Source organism: Mustela nivalis, assembly GCF_964662115.1.
Source record: "Mustela nivalis genome assembly, chromosome: 16".
Lineage (NCBI taxonomy): Eukaryota > Metazoa > Chordata > Mammalia > Carnivora > Mustelidae > Mustela > Mustela nivalis.
Window position 1 is genome coordinate 57,483,434 of NC_139035.1, and position 17,888 is coordinate 57,501,321.

The window sequence follows — 17,888 nt, forward strand, 5'->3', positions numbered from 1 at the left end:
TTTTTGCAGAACAGAAGAAAATCTACTTATGATTGTTATTGCACTAACAAAAGTAAACACAAACAGGCAAAAGCAAAAATTGCCTCTTTATTCACTTAGACTTTCACCATATACTTAAGGAGCACACTTTTTGTGCCTCCCTGTGTTTATGTTTGTGTGTGGAGGTAGGCTATGAAAACAGCAGAGGAAACGGCAACAATTTTTTTTTTCAATATTAAAAAGGCACAGTGATTATAATATCACAAATAACATAAGATGGCAGGGTTAATAGCAAACGTATCAGTTACAACAATAAATGTAAATTGCTTAAAACCATCCGTTCAAAGACAGAAATTCTCCAATTAATTAGGAAACAAAACTCACTATATTATTAGAGTAGAATTCAGAGCAAGCAAAACTATCGAAGAGAATAGTCATTTTGTATTGTTAAAGGTAGTATCCTTTATATATATTCGCTCTATATATAGTATAAAGGTACTACTTTGCTTTTAAGTTAGATAAGTAGCCCATGATCACACTCTCATTGCTTAAATGAAATGAAAAATGCAAACAATACTCTCTGCCAGGTCCTTCCTTAGAGCATTTGTCCTAGGACTGGAATTTTGTTTTATCTCTCCTGATACTGTGGATCCATAATGCACCATTTAGTTTTCTGGTTTAGACACTTAGCCACATTCCAGCTGCAGAATACTTTTAATTTTTTATGGCATTTTCCCCACTACTGTACATTTATTTTAGCTTCACCTAACTCACCAGCAGTTTGTTGTTTTGGAGACTTTACTGGACTCTTCAGGGAATTCCCCTTAGTTTTCATAAAAGCAATTACCTTGCATTAGAAGAAAAAAAAAAACATTGGTTTGAGAAGAGAGTAGTCAGTGAACCATTTTTGATTCTGCGTGCTCTTATATAACTCCCACACTTTTTTTTTTTTTTTTAAGATTTCATCCATTTATTTGACAGAGAGAGAGATCACAAGTAGGCAGAGAGTCAGGCAGAGAGAGAGGGAGAAGCAGGCTCCCCTCTAAGCAAGGATGCTGAGGCAGATGTGGGGCTCGGCTCAGCTGGATCCCAGGACCCTGAGACCATGACCTGAGCCCAAGGCAGCGGCTAAATCCACTGAGCCACCCAGGCGCCCCTCTCACACTTTTATAGCTAGAAACAAACAATTAATTTCCACTAAGCGAAAACTCATCAGAGAGTGATATCAACAAATGGCTACCATACGTGGGATTCTTGGGAAGGCTTTTACCTATACAATGGCATTTGATTTTCATAGTAACTCTGAGACTTAAGACAGACCCTTTATTGCGGTAAAAGTGTATATAACAGGGGCGCCTGGGTGGCTCATTGGGTTAAAGCCTCTACCTTCGGCTCAGGTCATGATCTCGGGGTCCTGGGATCAAGCCCCACATCGGGCTCTCTGCTTGTCAAGGAGTCGGCTTCCTCCTCTCTATGCCTGCCTCTCTGCCTACTTGTTATCTCTGTCAGTCAAATAAATAAAATATTTTAAAAATGTGTGTATATATATATATAATATAACATTTATCATTTTAAGCATACACTCGTTTTTATCATTAAATTAAGTAATTACATAACAAGTACAACTAGCTTGAATAAGACGTAACTGACCATAAGATCAACAGGAGAAAATTGTGCAGGTGCATAGAGAGTAGCCTTCTGCGCTGAGGGCTGAGTGTACCCTCAGGACAGAATTTATAGGGAGACAGAGAGCACAGTTGAATTCAGCAATGTGTTATGTAGGGGCTGGTTAGAAGAGCTCCTCTAGGCACTCCTTATTGTGCTCCTTGAGACTAAAGTTCATAGGATACATTCCCAGATGCAGAAGTTCAGGTCCAAAGTGAAATACCTTTGAAATGGTGACAGATATTGCCAAACTGCCATTCAAAAGGCAGTACAAATTATACACTACTACCAACATTGTGAGAGAGGCCACTTTCATACACCCTTCCAGTCCTTGTTACCAAACCTCTTGATTTTTGCCTTCATCTGTTGGATGGAAATGGTATCTTGCTTTTAACTGCCTGTCCTTGATGATTCCTAAAGTTGAGTATCTTTGTTTGAGTATATTTGAGTATGTATATTGGCTTTTTCCATTTTTCTATGAATTGCCTATTCTTATCCTATGAGTTTTTTCCCATTAGGTTGTTTATATTTCTTTTCCTGATTTGTAGCAACTCCTTATGCATTTTGGATATGAATTTTTTTAATAGGCTCCATGCCCAGGGTGGAGCCCATGGCAGGGCTTGAACTCATGACCTTGGATCAAAACTGGGCTGAGAACAAGAGCTGAACGCTTAACCAGTTGACCCACCCAGACACCCCTGGATATTAATTTTTAAAATGTGTTTGCAAATGTCCTCTCCCACATCATAGTGTAGGAGAGGCAATATATTATGATGATCATCCGTATGGGTACTGGAAGCCAACTGCCTGGAATCCCAGCCCTGCCACTTCTTAGTTGTGTGACCTTGGGTAAATTACTTATCACTATGTTCCTCAGTTTCCTTATCTGTAAAATGGCAATAACTATAACACCTCCCTCACCACAGAGGCTTGTTTTGGCATTTATGTCTTCACTTTATGAGATTTAATGATTAAATGAGCTAAGGAGCTGGGAAGAAGCTGACACTGAATGCTTACTATTTGCCACTTGCCTTTTGGTATGTTTTTCCATCTAAAATTTTCTTTTTATTTTTGTGAAAATTGGTCCATTTTTTAATATATGCAAGCCAAGTCTTCTATATGTTGTGTCTTATGAATAGGAGGAGAGAGGTACACTTTACAATGAAAAGGTAACAATTGTGAACTGCAGTGACCTGGCCAACCAAATACAGATTTCGCCCCACTCGCTGAAAGTAGTGTTCCTATGAAATCTTTCATAAGCCTGAATGGAATAAAGCAAAGAAGCAATTATCATTAATTTAAATGGAAAATTTTTTAGCACTCCCAGATGCCCCAAAATAACCTTTCTTAAGCTTTCCTGATTCCTTCGGACACATCTTGCTGACAAATGCCCAGAATAAATCGAGATAGAGCACAGATGCTCGCAGACACAGTTCCAAGGGCTAGCAGCTGATGCTGAGATGCTGAGAGTAATTCCCAGAACAGGAGCTTGGTGGGGCCACTCTGGTGACTTGGGGTACCTGCTGCCTCTATGTAGTCTTGTTGCAAGACAAATGCTTAATGCTATTTTCACTTTTTATGTAAAAGTGGCCTAACACAAACTTCCAAAAAGTGGGATATGAGGCGGGTAGATAGAAGTCAGAAACCAGATCTCAAGTCTTACACCTATATACAATTCTGTGGGAGTGGGACCTAAGTGGACATACGGAGTGCGATATAGGGAATCTGAAAATTACATAATTAGGTTGGTTTACAATATTGGAACTGAACTTTGCATTCAGCTAAAGAGAAGCTACCCCTTGAGATAGCCATTATTCCGGTGTGGTTGTTGAGCGAATGGCAAATTACTAACCCAAATCGAAATGCTATGTGTGTAAAATGCACAGTGAAACAAAGAATGTAATCTTTTAAATAATTTTATATTAATTACAGGTTGAAGTGATAATATCTTAGTTATACTAAAAATTCTTAAATATTTGCTATATATTATATATACTGGATGTACTGAATACATTAAAAAAACAAAGTCAGGGCTCTGTGATTGAAATCTGAGCCCCGGCCGGCCAGCCACAGCTTGCCCCGCCCCTCAGAGTCAGCTCAGCCCCGCCCCGGTTGCTTCCAAGACCTGGGATGGCTGCCTTCTTGCGGTCTCTGGGAAGGGCCTGCTTCCCGCCCCTTCCGTGCGCCGGGCGCGTGCGCACTCGGCAGAACTCGTGGAGGTTCTCTGGGGTCCCGGTTTTCCTTAGCCCCGGCGGGAACTTCCCGCGGAGGACCTGGCGCTCACGGGGAGGCCGGGGTTGGCCCGCCATGCGTTGGGGGCTGCACCCGCGCGGGCCGGGAGCCGCGGCTCTGGCCGCGGCCCGGAATTTATGGGTGCCGCCCCGCCTTCGTTGTCGCCCGGGGTGGCGAGGGACGACGGGGAGGCTTTCGGTGCGGTCCGTCGCCGGGGCCAGTAACCAGCTGCAGAGCTCGAATAATGGCAGATACCGGGACACGGTGCTGCTGCCGCAGACCAGCTTCCCCATGAAGCTGCTGGGCCAACAGCAGCCCGACACGGAGCTGGAGATCCAGCAGGTGGGCAGGGAGGCCCGACCTGGCCGGGGCGGGGGGGCGGTGGGAAGACGGGCCCTCGCCGGCCGCCGCGGCGGGCGACCACACCCCCGGCGGGTGGGACGGGGCGGCCGGCCCTGGGCCCCTTGGGGCGAGGGCGTCGTGGCCGGGGCCAGTGGAAATCTTCCTGCTCCGCCCAGGGTTTCTTGCTCGGAAACCTCAGGGTGACTCCCTCAGAGGTTCCAGAGCCGCGTCCTGAAGAGGATGCTCACCTAGGAGCACAGCACTGTCTACAAGTCCCATTTTTTTTAGGCCCCCCAAAGTTGAATTTGGACACTTTCCCAGCGGCGTGTGAAAAGCAAATTAACAAGGACAGATACGAATACAAATTCGGTGATGTGGGACAGCCGAAGCTTACTCCTGGGGTGTCAGTAGGCGCCTCGATGGAATTCGGGCTTGTTTGCAGGGTATGGAGTAGCTGTACTTCATTCACTGCCTCCCAGCCGCCTTCCAGAAATCTGCATCTGTCTGCGGTCCTCGACTCCACTTTCTCGGGCAGATTCTCTCGTTAGCTTCTGTAGTTCCCGAGTCTTTTTAGGATCTCCGGTAGTCAGCATACGTTGGTGAAGTACGTTAGCTGAGCCTAAATCTTCTTTTTTTTTTTTTTTTTTTTTAAAGATTTTATTTATTTGTCAGAGAGAGCGAGCGAGAGCGAGCACAGGCAGACAGAGTGGAAGGCAGAGTCAGACGGAGAAGCAGGCTCCCTGTGGAGCAAGGAGCCCGATATGGGACTCGATCCCAGGACGCTGGGATCATGACCTGAGCCGAAGGCAGCTGCTTAACCAACTGAGCCACCCAGGCGTCCCTGAGCCTAAATCTTCTTAGGGCAGTTAGCAGAGTTCTAGACTCTGTTTTATATAAACCTGTTTGGGCCAGCTACTTTTTTTTTTTTTTAAGATTTAATTAATTAATTAATTGATTGATTTGTCAGAGAGCACGCGCGCACGCACAGGCAGGCAGTGGCAGGCGGAGAGAGAGAAGCAGGCTCCCTGCCGAGCAAAGAAGGATCCCCCTATCGGGGGAGGCTGGGATCATGACCTGAGCCGAAGGCAGTGGCTTACCCGTCTGAGCCCCCCAGGTGCCCCTGGCCATCTGCTTTTTAAAAGTGTTTTGTTCAGTAGCATGGATATGCTAGGAACTGTAACAATTTCAATATTTTCTGGCGTAATTTTCTCACCAGCTCAGTGAATTGTCTATTAACTACCATTTTTTTTTTCAAATAAGGGAACAAGCCCATAAGGGCAAAGTGACTGGGCCAGGGGTGCGCAGTAGGTGTGAGAAGGGGAGTAGGGCTTCAGTGAGTATTGTTGGGATTTGGAAGGGAGCAAGTGTTGAGGCGAAAGGAGAGCAAGAATAGAGGGTTTGCCTGGTGGGGGGTCTGGGGGGGTTGGGGGGGGCTGGAGTGTGGTCTGCAGGTCCTTCAGCCTGGCTGGACTGAGGAGTGAAGGGTGGGATGTGCGCAGAGACTGGCCAGAGATGGGTGGTAGTAACCTTTGTTGGGCCCTGTTTACCTTATAAAGAACGTAGGTTTCAATCTGAAGCCTATGGAGAAACTACTAAAAAGTTTTAGAAAATGAGGTCTCAGATGTGCATTTAGTTCCTCACCATTGGGTTTTAGAGTTGAATACAATGGTATGGGATAAGAAATAAGCAAATGCTGGCTGTTACTTATGGTAAGATTCAGGGAGTATGAATTTGGTTGATGTTTGGTTCTTTTTAAACAGAAATGTGGATTTTCAGAACTTTATTCATGGCAAAGAGAAAGAAAAGCCAAAACAGAATTTTGTCTTCATGATGGACCTCCTTATGCAAATGGTGACCCACATGTTGGACATGCTTTAAATAAGGTAATTGTAATTTGATTTATGACTTGAGGGAAGAATCTTTATTTAAGTACACTTTGCAAAAGAATGTATTCTAATTTTATGACAATTAGTAAATTTGCATTGATGGTTAAAACTTAATGTGTTTAAGTAGGTTCTTCACCAGCTTGGAGCCTAACAGGGGGCTTGAACTCTCAACCCTGAGATCAAGACCTGAGCTGAGAAGGAGTCAGACACTCAACCAACTGAGCCACCCAGGCGCTGTAAAACTAGAATGTCATAATAGAAAGCACCAATGCATAGTTTTAGTGCTGTGTGAAAAATAACATCTCTGGTATTTGCTTTGAGCTTATTGTTATTTTACTCTAGTTAAATATTTTAGTAAATAATTAGTGAGCACCTACTATGTGCCAGGCATTTTTCTAGACTCTGGGAATTGCAGGGAACAAAACAGAGATAGATGAGTCTTGTCTTTATAGAGCTTATGCACTCATCAGGAAAGACCTGATAAGACAAGTAAAATATATAAATGTTAGGTAGTTGCTGTAGACGGAGTATTTATTCTTCCCTACCCTTAAATTTATATGTTTATTTATATGTCTAAGCCTAATAATCTCTAATGTGATGGTACTTGGAGTTGGGGGCCTTTGGGAGGTGATTAAGTCATGAGGGCCCAGGCCTTATTGGTGAGATTAGTGCCATTACAAAGAGACCCAGAGAGCTTCCTCGTCTCCCTTATGCCCTCATAAGGTTATAGCGAGAAGCTGTGGTGGTATGTGAACCTAGAAAGCAGCCCTCACTGGGCTCAGTCTGCTGGCTTCTTGACCTTGTCCATTTTCTACTTGGATTGTTTGGGTTTTTTTACTGTTGTGTTTTGAGGGTTCTTTATGTATGTAGCTAGGTGTGAAACCTTTGTCAGATATGTGATTTGCAACTATTTCTTCTGGTCTGTGGTCTTTCATTCATCCTCTTAACAGGGTTTGTTGAAGAGCAAAAGTTCTTAACTTTTTTTTTTTTTTTTTAAATAATCTCTGCCCCCAGCGTGGGGCTCAAACTCATGACCCCAAAATCAAGTCACATGCTTTTCTGACTGAGCCAGCCATGTGCCTCTAAAAATTTTTTAAATCTTTTTTTAAAAAAAGATTTTATTTATTTATGTATTTGACACAGAGAGAGAGAGAGAGACAACAAAAAAAGGAACACAAGCAGGGGGAGTGGGAGGGAGAAGCAGGTTTCCGTGGAGCAGGGAGCCCGATGTGGTGCTGGATCCCAGGACCCTGGGACCATGACCTGAGCCAAAAGGCAGACGCCCAGCGACTGAGCCACCCAGGGACCCCTAAAAGTTCTTAATTTTGATGAAGTTCTGTTTATCAGAGTTTCTTTTTATGAATCCTGCTTGTAGTGTCATATCTAAGAACTCTGCCAAGCCTTCAAACCCAAAGATTTTCTCCTATATTTTTTTCTAAAACTTAAATTTTATATTTAAATCCATGATACATTTTGAGTTCACTTTTACGTAAGGTATGAGACTTACACTGAGGGTTATTTTTTTCCCTGTAGATGTCTGGCACCATTTGTTGAAAAGGCTTTCCCTAATGAGTTGCTTTTGTACTACTGTCAAAAATCATTTGGGCAGATATGTGTGGCTCTGCTTCTGGATTCTCTGTGCTGTTCCATTGATCTATGTGTCTGCCCTGCTAATACCACAGTTTGGGTGACTGTAACTACAGAATAAGTCTTGAAGTTGGGTAGTCTCATTCTTCCCATTTTATTTTCAAAATTGCTTTAGCAATGTCGGTTTCTTTGCTTTTCTAGGTAAATTTTAGAGTAACTTTTTGACTTCAGTATCAAAGAAGGTCTCCCCGAGAAAGTGATCTTTAAGCTGAGTTTTGAGAGTACTAGCAGATACCATCAGTTATGTGGGGTAGATAATAAATAGCACCAGTATGCGATTTTTTGAGAGAACTAATTTTAGCCCCCTCCCATTTTGTTGAGACATAAGTGATGTATAACATTGTATTAGTTTAAGGTATAACTTGATGATTTGATATATGTATGTATCGCTAAATGAATACCACAGTTAATATCTGTAAACATAATTTTACTGCTTCTTTTAACTTGGATGCCTTTTATTTCTTTTTCTTGCCTATTTGCTCTCGCAGGACCTTCAGTACTATGTTGAATAGGAGTGGTGAGAGTGGTCACCCTTGTATTCTTCATGATCTTAGAGGAAAAGCTTACAACTTTTCACTATTGAGTATGATGGTATCTGTGGGCATATCATACATAGTCTTTACTATGTTGAGGTACATTGGTTTTATACCCCCTTTCTTGAGCACTTTTATCACGGAAGGATGTTGCATTTTGTCAGATGCTTTTTCTGCTTCTCTTGAGATGATGATATGATTTCTATCTTATCTTCCATTAACTTAGTGTTTCAATGTTTTTGTGTATGTTGATCTGTTCTTGAATACCAGGGATAAATCCCATTTGCTTATGATGTGGTTTCCTTTTAAGGTACTGTTGAATTTGGTTTGATAGCATTTTGTTGAGAACTCTTAATCTTTATTCATTAGGGATTTTGGACTATAGTTTCCTTGTCATGTCCTCATCAGACCTTGGTACCAAGATAATGCTGGCCTGATAGAATGAGTTTGGGAGTGTTCTCACCTCCTCAGTTTTTTGGATGAGTTTGAAAAGGGTTGTCACTCATTCTTTTATAAATGTTTGGTGGAACGATTGAAGCCATATGGTCTTGGACTTTTCTTTGTTGGGATTCCATCTCCTTACTTGTTACTGATCTATTCAGATTTTCCATTTTTTTCATGATTCAGTCCCGGGAGGCCTGCCTACACGGGTTATCCCCTTTCTTGGCACATAATTTTTCATAGTAGTCTCTTATGGTTCTTTGTATTTTTCTTATATGGGTTGTAATACCTCCTCTTTGGTTTCTAATTTTATTTGAGTTCTTTCTCTTCTTGTAAGTCTAGCTAAAAGTTTGTCAATTTTATCTTTTCAAAAAAATCCACAGTTTTGTTGTTTTCCTATTCTCTATTTCATTTATTTCTGTTCTAATGTTTGCTAACTTACTTCTCTCTGCCAACTTTGGTTTTAGTTTGTTCTTTTCTAGTTCTTGAGGTATTACATTAGTTAGTCTGGGATCTTTCTTGCTTTTTAATGCAGGTGTTTATTGCTATAAACTTCCCTCCCAGAACTGCTTTTGTTACATCCCCTAAGGTCTTGGTATATTGTGTTTCCATATTTGTTTGTTTCGATATATTTTTTTTTAATCTCTTATTTGACCCATTTTTTTTTTCAGAAATATGTTATTTTCCACATATTTGTGAATTTTCCAGTTTTCTTCCTATTGTTTTCTTGCTTTTTTTAAAACCACTTGGTATGAAAAGATACTTTTGTGTTCCTAATCTTTCCACATTGTTAAGGCTTGTTTTGTAGCCTAATATATGCTCCATCCTGGGTGATGGGTGGCCCCTGTGCACTTGAGAAGCATGAGTGTTCTGCTGCTGTAGAATGAAGTATTCCGTATATTCCTGTTAGGTCCATTTGGTCTAAAGTATAGTTCAAGTCCAATGTGTCCTTACTGATTTTCTGTCTGTCTGACTGACCTTTCATTGTTGAAAATGGGCTATTGAAGTCCTCCACTATTACTTGTCTGTCTGCTTGTGTGTTTTTCTCTTCAGATCTATTAGTAGTTATTTAATATATTCAGGTGCTCTTGATGTTGGATGCATATATTTCTAAGACTGTTACATCCTCTTATATCCTCCTCCCGAGGAATTGACCCCTTTATCATTATGGTGACTATGTCTCCTGTTAGAATTTTTGACTCAGAATCTGTTTGGTCTAAGGTAACTACAGCTATGTCTTTCTCTTTGGGTTTCCATCTGTGTGGATCTCTTTTTCCACCCTTCCACCCGATCCCTCCCTGTCCTTAAATCTTACGTGAGTCTCTTAGAGGCAGTGCAGTTGGGTCTTGTGTTTTCAGCCATTCAGCTTCTATTGATTGGTGATGTGATCCATTTACATTTACGGTAGTTATTGGGCAAGACTTATTAATGCCAACTTGCTGTTTTCTGTGTGTTCCTTTCTTTCTGTCTACCTTTGCGAACTGATGATTTTTTTCACAGTGGTATTCCTTGACTACCTTCTCTATATCTTTTATACATTTAGTGAAGGTTTCTCCTTTGTGATTACTGAAAAAATTTGGAACTTTTGGGGTTCATAAGAGAATGACTAAGAAAAAATTCTTGAGACATTTTTCGTTCAAAAAGGTGACTTTTTTATAGCACAGGGACAGAACTAATGGGCAGAAAGAGCTTCCCTGGGGTTGTGAGGAGTAACTGATTATATACTTTTTAATTAGTAGGGGTTAGGGATAAGTGTAAGTCTGTAAGGAATTTGGAAGCAAGGAAGGGCTTGCTTGGAATATTGGAAGGGCTTTCAGACCTTGAAGGTCTAGCTGCTCTTAAGGTTACTTTTAGTCTTTAATACAACATAGAGATTAGGGCACTAAGGCAGCCATGAGCTTCCTGAGGAAGGATGATTCACATATTAGTGGGCTGTAAGCTGTAAGGAGATTTGTTGATTGATGTCAAGTTTTTATTTATAAGAGGAAAAACATGAGTCAGGGGACTCAAGGGAGGGGCAGAGGGAGAGGGAGAGAGAGAGATTCCCCACTGAGCGCAGAGCCAGATGAAGGTCTTGATCTCAGGATCCTGAGATCATGACTTGAGCCAAAGTCAGATGTTTAAGGACTGAGCCACCCACGTGCCCCAGGAGATTTAACTCAAGCGTCATTTCTCTTGCCTTTGTTTCCCTCATAATTACCATGAGGCTTACATAAAATGTAACAGTCTTCTGGGGCACCTGGGTGGCTCAGTGGGCTAAAGCCTCTGCCTTCGTTTGGCTCAGGTCATGATCTCAGGGTCCTGGGATCAAGCCCCAAATCGGGCTCTCTGCTCAGCGGGGAGCCTGCTTCCTCCTCTCTCTCTCTGCCTGCCTCTCTGCCTACCTGTGATCTGTCAAATAAATAAATAAAAATCTTAAAAAAAAAAAAAAATATATATATATATATATATATATATATATATATATAAAACAGTCTTCTAAGCTAACAACAGCTTAACTTTACTCACATACAAAAATTCTACCCTTTTACTACTTCTAACACATTTTGTTTTATGTTTGTATGTTTTGATGTCACAATTTATACTTTGTATATTGTGATATACTAACAAGTTATTGTAGCTAAAGTTATCTTAAATACAATCTTTAATACTCTTTTAATGATATCTTTAATACTCTTTTAATACCGAAGTCCTTTGGGCCTTTTTTTTTTTTTTTTTTTTTAAGAGGGAGAAAGAACGTGTTTTGGAGGAGGGGTGTAGGGAGGTGTGGGGAGGGGCAGAAGGAGAGGGAGAGAGAGACTCCTAGGCAAGCTGCACACTCAGGGCTGAGCCTGATGCAGAACTTGATCCCACGACCCTGAGATCATGACCCAAGCGGAAATCAAGAGCTGGATGCTTAACTGACTGAGCCACCCACACGCCCCTGTGCTTTGATCTTTATATTAGAGTATGGCATAAATGCACCAACATATTATACTATTGGGATATTTTCAATTTGACTATATACTTACCTTAATTTTTTGTGTGTGTATTTTCCTGGTGGTAAATCACATCCATTCATTTCAGTTTGAAGAGCTCCTTTTGGAATTTTTTGTTCTGTAGGTTTAGTGATGATGAATTCCCTCAGCATTTGTCTGTTTAGGAAAGTCTTTATCTCTCTTTCATTTCTCAAGGAGGGCTTTGCCAGGTGAAGTATTCTTGGTTGGAAGTTTATTTGCCTCATTTTGAATGTGTCATTCTATCCTGGCCTGCAAGGATTCTGCGGAGAAATTTGATAGCCTAAAAGGGTGGGGGGGGGGTCTTGTAATTGACAAGATTTTTTCTCTTGCAGCTTTCAAGGTTTTTTGTCTTTGATTTTTGACAGTTTTATTATAGTGTGTCTTTAAGAAGATCTCTGTGTTGCATTTGTTTGGGAATTATGAGCTTAGTAAACTTGAATATCCAAATAGCTCCCCAGTTTTAGGAAGTTCTCAGCTATAGTTTCTTTTTTCTTTTCTTTTTCTTTTTTTTTTTTTAAGATTTTATTTATTTATTTGAGGTAAGGAGAGAGAGAACGGGAGCAGGGGAGCAGAGTCAGAGGCAGAAGCAGGCTCCCCACCAACGTGGGGCTCGGTCCCAGAACTCTGGGATCATAACCAGAGCCGAAGACAGCCGCTCAGCTGATGGAGGCACTGAGGCGCAGCCCCTACAGTTTCTGTAAATAAACTTTCTGATTCTGTTTCCCTTTCTCATAAAGCATAGATTCTCATAAAGAATAGATTCTCATAAAGCATAGATTTTTTTTTAATGGTTTCAAATTAGTTCTGACTGCTTTTTTAATTCCTTTTCATTCTTGTATCTTTTATACCTTTAACTGGATAATTTCAAATGATCTTTGATTTCGCCGATTCTTTCTTCTGATGGGCCATGTGGGCTGCTGAAACTCTCTGTTGAATTCATCAGTTTAGTCACTGTATTCTCCAGCTCCAAAACATATTGTTGGTTCTTTATTCTTTTCTGTCTCTGGATTGAACTTTTCATTTTGCTCTTGTGTTATTTTTCTGATTCTGTTAAATTGTGTATGTCTGATCTCTTGTTGCTCTTGGAGCATCTTTAGGACAGTTATTTTGAATTGTTCGTCAGGCCCTTTGTGGATCTTCCTTTTTGTGTATGTTTATGTGCGTTTCACTAGAAGTTTACTTTAGTTCTTCTGACAGTGTCGTGTTTCCTTGATTCTTTGTGTTTCGTGTAGCCTTATGTAGATGACTATGCATTTGAAGAAGCAATCACCTCTTCCAAAGTTTATGGAAAGATATTTGACAGGGGAACATGCTGGAGTGTGCTGTGGTACAGGGTGCAGTGTGTGAAGGTGTGCGCCCATCCTGGGTTAGTGATGGGGCCGGTGTAGTATCTTGTCTACTTAGAGAGTTCGGATCCACATCAACAGCAGTATGATCATCGGGGAGATCTGTGGAGGGTTTGCTGTGGGAGTACGGGCTGTTGGGGAACTCAACTGTGCTTCAGGTCCATTGGCCAGAGATCAGGGCAGGTGGTAGCAGTGGCCTAAGACAATGATATGCCTATGCTTGGTTTCGGGGGCTGGCTGCAGGTCCCGATGTGGTGATAGGGGCCAGCTGCAGACATAGGCAGTAATGACAGTCAGAGCCAGGAGCAGTGTCCAGGACCATCTTTAGGCAAATAGTCAGTTCAGGGGCCTTGGCTGTTGGTGTCTAGAACTGTAACTGCTGTGGCTAGCCACATGCATATGCATGGTGATAGAGGTTGGTCACGGGAGTTGGGGCTGACTGCACCCAGGTCAGTGAAGGGAATCGGGCAGATCCAGACCTATAAGCAATTTTGGTGGCCTTGGCTGTCAGCATGCATTTATGGGACTCCTGGGGTAGCTGCAGGTGCTCACAGCCATGCTGGTGAGGGGTGGGAGTTAGGGTTGGATCTCAGGCCTGTGGGGACAGCAAGCCGTGGGAGCCTTGGTCGTTGGCATGTGTTTGTGTAGCTGCAAAGGTGAGCCTCGTGCATGTGTACAGCAGTGGATGCTGGTGATGAGAAATATTTTCTTACATGTCTTGTAGGTGTTTTTTTGTTGTTGTTGGAAACTGGGCATTTTAGCTAATATATTGTAATAAATCTGAATAATTACCTCTTGGATCCCCTTCTCCATCCTGGCTTTTTATTAAAAGCAATAGAGAAAACAATTGTAAATTCTCAGAGGAAAACAGGAGTTTTGTCTGCAAATTACCAGCTGTTTTCTCTATTGTTTTCCTCAACACTCTGGGGCATAAACTGTCCTGTAGTCTAAACCATCAAATTTGGGATCCTTCCGCGAGCTTGGTCCTGGTGTCCGTGTTTGACGCTCATCTGATCAGGAGGGCTCCTCCCAGCGGCCTCTTCTGGTTTTCTCCTGCAAACTAGCCGACTGTGTCTTCTTGGATCCGTGAACCTTCTTCCAACTGCCTTTCCCATAGCCTCCGCTGCTTTATACAGACCCCTCAGGCCTGAATTTCTCTATGCTCTGTTGCTGGGAAGGAATTAGGAGTTACTTGCTTTACAGCCTATTCCTCCCGTCAGAGAAGATCTCCCAGCCAGGGTTCTGTAGCCGAGAGTGCGGACAACTGTATACTTCTCTGTGAGAGATCCCCCTACTTTCAGAGTTGAACACTTGTAGGAGAGTCAGTCTGTGATCTTGACCTGCCTTTCGTTGTGGAACCACCGTGTACGAGTCTGGACAAGTGAGATCAGAGCCTCAGTATTCCCAGCAGACTTGAAGCCAAGGCAGAGTTTCTCTTCCATGAGTGGGAGCCGAGTGGAGGCAGGGCGTCCCTTACCTCTTGACTGCGCTTGCCTGGAACTTGGCTTCAGGAGCAGGTGGCCAAGGCAGGGTCATAAATACTGACATAAATGCTTGTCTTTCCCGAGGAAGACAGCCCCTGAGCTGGGAGCTGGAGCAAGAGGGAGCCTGTGTTCTTGGCAGCACTAGTCCGAGTTGATTGTCTGCCTCTCGGAGCCGGCAGGCTGGAGGGAGGGAATGATCTCGGTTCACATGCCACAGACTCTCACTTTTCTTACCAAATTTTTATAGATTTTTTCTCATGTACATGTTTCTTCATCTGCTGTACACTGTTAGGGCCATTTCCAGGAGTTTTACAGGTTGGGTTTTAAAATTATTATTTCCCCAGTTTTACTGGGAAGTGTGACCATGTAGTTCATTGCACTGTCACGCCCAAGGTCAGACTCTGGTTCATTGAATTTTCTCTTTTCTTTTCTGCTTTTAATTTCATCAAATTCTGCTTTTGTTATTTCTTTGCTTCTGCTTGCTTTGTGTTCACTTGTTCTTTTTGTAGTTTCTTGAGGTAAGATTTTATGTTTTTGAGCAGACTTTTTGTCTTTCCTAACATATGCATTTTATTGCTGTTTATTTTTATATATATATATTTATTTACATTTTTGTTAGCACTCTGTAGCTTGTGTTGCACAAATTTTGATATGTTGCATTTAGTTTACATTTGTATTCAGTTCATTGTATTTTGAGATTTCTCTTGAGAATCCCTCATTGGCCCATGGGTTGGTTAGAAGTTTGTCTTTCTGTCCCTTCACCCGCCTGCCTTCATGACTCGTCTTACATATTTCCTCACACACGTTTCTGTTTTGGTAAGACAGTGTTTGATAGTTATTTTTTCTGCTGTGAAACACAAGTTGAAGATTCGAGTAAATAGAAAGTGTGTGGTATTTACCCACGTATCTCTGTTTACCATGTTCTTTCTTCCTTCTTGATATTTCCACATTCCTTTCTTGTTTTCTTTCTGTTTAGAGAATTTCCTGTAGCCTTTCTTTAGGGTAGGTCTGCTGGTCAAAAATCATCTTTGCTTTCTTTCATCTGATAATGTCTTGAGTTTCCTTTTATCCTTCAAGTATATTTTTGCTGCATGTAGGATTTTTTTTTCTCTGACTTTTTTTTTTTTTTAAGCTTTGTTTAAGTAATCTCTGCACCACGTATGAGGCCAGAACTCATGCTCCCAAGATCAAGAAGCTCATGCTCTTCTGGCTGAGTTAGCCAGTTGCCCCAATCTCTGATGTCTTTAAGACATTTACATTTTCAAAAGTTGAATGATGATGTCTCTTGGTGTGGATTTCTTTGGATATTTCATGTTGGACATCATTCAGCTTCTTGACTTTTTGTGGTTTATGTCTCCAGCCAGTTTGCAGAGTTTTTGGCCCTTACTTTTTTGTTACCCTTTCAGGGTAGCAGTAACACCAGTGTTAGATCTTTTGTGACAGTCCCACAACTCCCTGATTTTCCGTTTTTTCCTGTCTTTTCTCGTCTTTGCTTTTTAGACATAGTACTTATCATTAAGTCGTGAAGTTGAGTGGTTCTGTCTGTCCCCTCCATTCTGCAGGCGAGCCCATCCACTGAATTTCTGTCTCAGTTACTGCTTCACTTTTACAGTTATTTTCACTTCTAAAATTTACATTTGATATTTCAGTTGTACCTCTATTTAAAATATACCATTTACTTTTTCTCTTCCTAAAAATTCTTTGAGACTTTATTTTTTCTTATTTTTCAAGTGTGTTCACAGTGCTTGCTTAACCACTTTTATCATAGTTGATTTAAAATCTTTTCAGGTTATTCTAACATCTCTGTCATCTCAGTGTTGCTATCTACGGACTTTCTTTTTTTCATTCAGATTCAAATCTTTAGTGTGGGTATAATGAGTGAATTTTTTATTGGAACCTTAAAATACATTTTTGTATTGTTTGGGAGTCTGGATCTTCTTTAAGCATTCTGTTTTAGCAGCTTTTACTCACTGACACCTCTCCAGCAGAAGAAGGGGGTCACTGTCTGGCTACTGCCAGGTGGGGGCAGAAGTCCACATTTCCCGCTCCACCTCTTCTAATACTAAGGCGGGTCGGGGAGGCTCCTTCTTACTGCTCAGCGGGATAGCTCCTTCCCCCTAAATCTCCTGTTACTCCCCAGCTAGAAGTGCTAGTGTGTCATGTTACTGCTCTGCATGGCCTCTTCTGATACCAGGGGAGGAGGAGGTGGCCTTGTTACCACTGGGCAGTGGTGAACATCGCAACTTTACACTAAGCCTCCTCTGAGCATCCGAGGGGAAACAGGCAGGGGTCCTCATTGCTGCTGGGTGGAGATGGAAGTCCAGGCGCCTACGGGATCTCCACTGAGACTGGAGATGGGGTCTCATTGCCACCCACAGGGATGTAGTCCCCACTTGCTACTTGATTTTATTTATTTATTTATTTATTTATTGGGACACCATCCTGGCCAGGGAGGAGGGCTGAGGGTATCCTGTGACAAATTTGCAAAGGTGAAAGTCTAGGCTCTTCATTCAGCTTTTGCTTAAAGGGGTGCCTGGCGGGATTAGAGCAGGTGGGCTTAACTTAACATTGGTAGCCCACACTGGATGGCCTTAGTGGGACCTGATTAAATAAATCAAGTCTCTAAAATAAACTAAGAAGGGAAATCAGTTATAGCACTATACCTAGTGAAGAGGTCTAGTGTTTTAGTAACAATTTTGTCAATGATAAGAGTTAACTATGATATTCTATACTTTAAGGACATTATAAATTCTGCATTGATTTTATACTATTTCTTAACTGTATATAACTCAGGTTATTCATGTTAATAATGTTTTTAATAAGTAAAGCAAATTTATAACTGACATTTTTACTCTGGTTTTTAGGAGGTCAAAATTGTTTCTTAGAAAGGCAGTATAGGGGGCGCCTGGGTGGCTCAGTGGGTTAAAGCCTCTGCCTTCAGCTCGGGTCATGATCCCAGGGTCCTGGGATCGAGCCCCGAGTTGTCCGGCTCTCTGCTCGGCAGGGAGCCTGCTTCCTCCTCTCTCTCTCTCTGCCTGCCTCTCTGCCTACTTGTGATCTCTGTCTGTCAAATAAATAAATAAAATCTTTAAAAAAAAAAAAAAGAAAGGCAGTATAGGCTGCTTTTCTGCATATTCCAACCTCACAAACACATTTTTAAAAAAAATATTTTATTTATTTTATAAGTAGGCAGCAGGGAGCCTGATGCGGGACTCGATCCCAGGACCCTGAGATCATGACCTGAGCCGAAGGCAGAGGCTTAACTGAGCCACCCAGGCGCCCCCACAAACAAATTCTTAATTCTGGGCATAATGTTTTTCACTTTGAAATATTT

At 41.8% G+C, this 17,888-nt stretch overlaps 1 protein-coding gene across 1 annotated transcript in view; it reads left to right on the top strand.

Annotated features, from left to right (window-relative positions):
• The first annotated feature begins 3,833 nt into the window (after nucleotides 1–3,833).
• Nucleotides 3,834–17,888, top strand: part of IARS2 (isoleucyl-tRNA synthetase 2, mitochondrial) — a 58,474-nt gene continuing 44,419 nt past the window's right edge. The window contains exons 1-2 of the mRNA XM_082703018.1: nucleotides 3,834–4,218; nucleotides 5,979–6,101. Coding sequence (XP_082559144.1) covers nucleotides 3,952–4,218; nucleotides 5,979–6,101 — 390 coding nt within the window. The 5' untranslated portion in view covers nucleotides 3,834–3,951. The remainder of the gene's footprint in view (nucleotides 4,219–5,978; nucleotides 6,102–17,888) is intronic.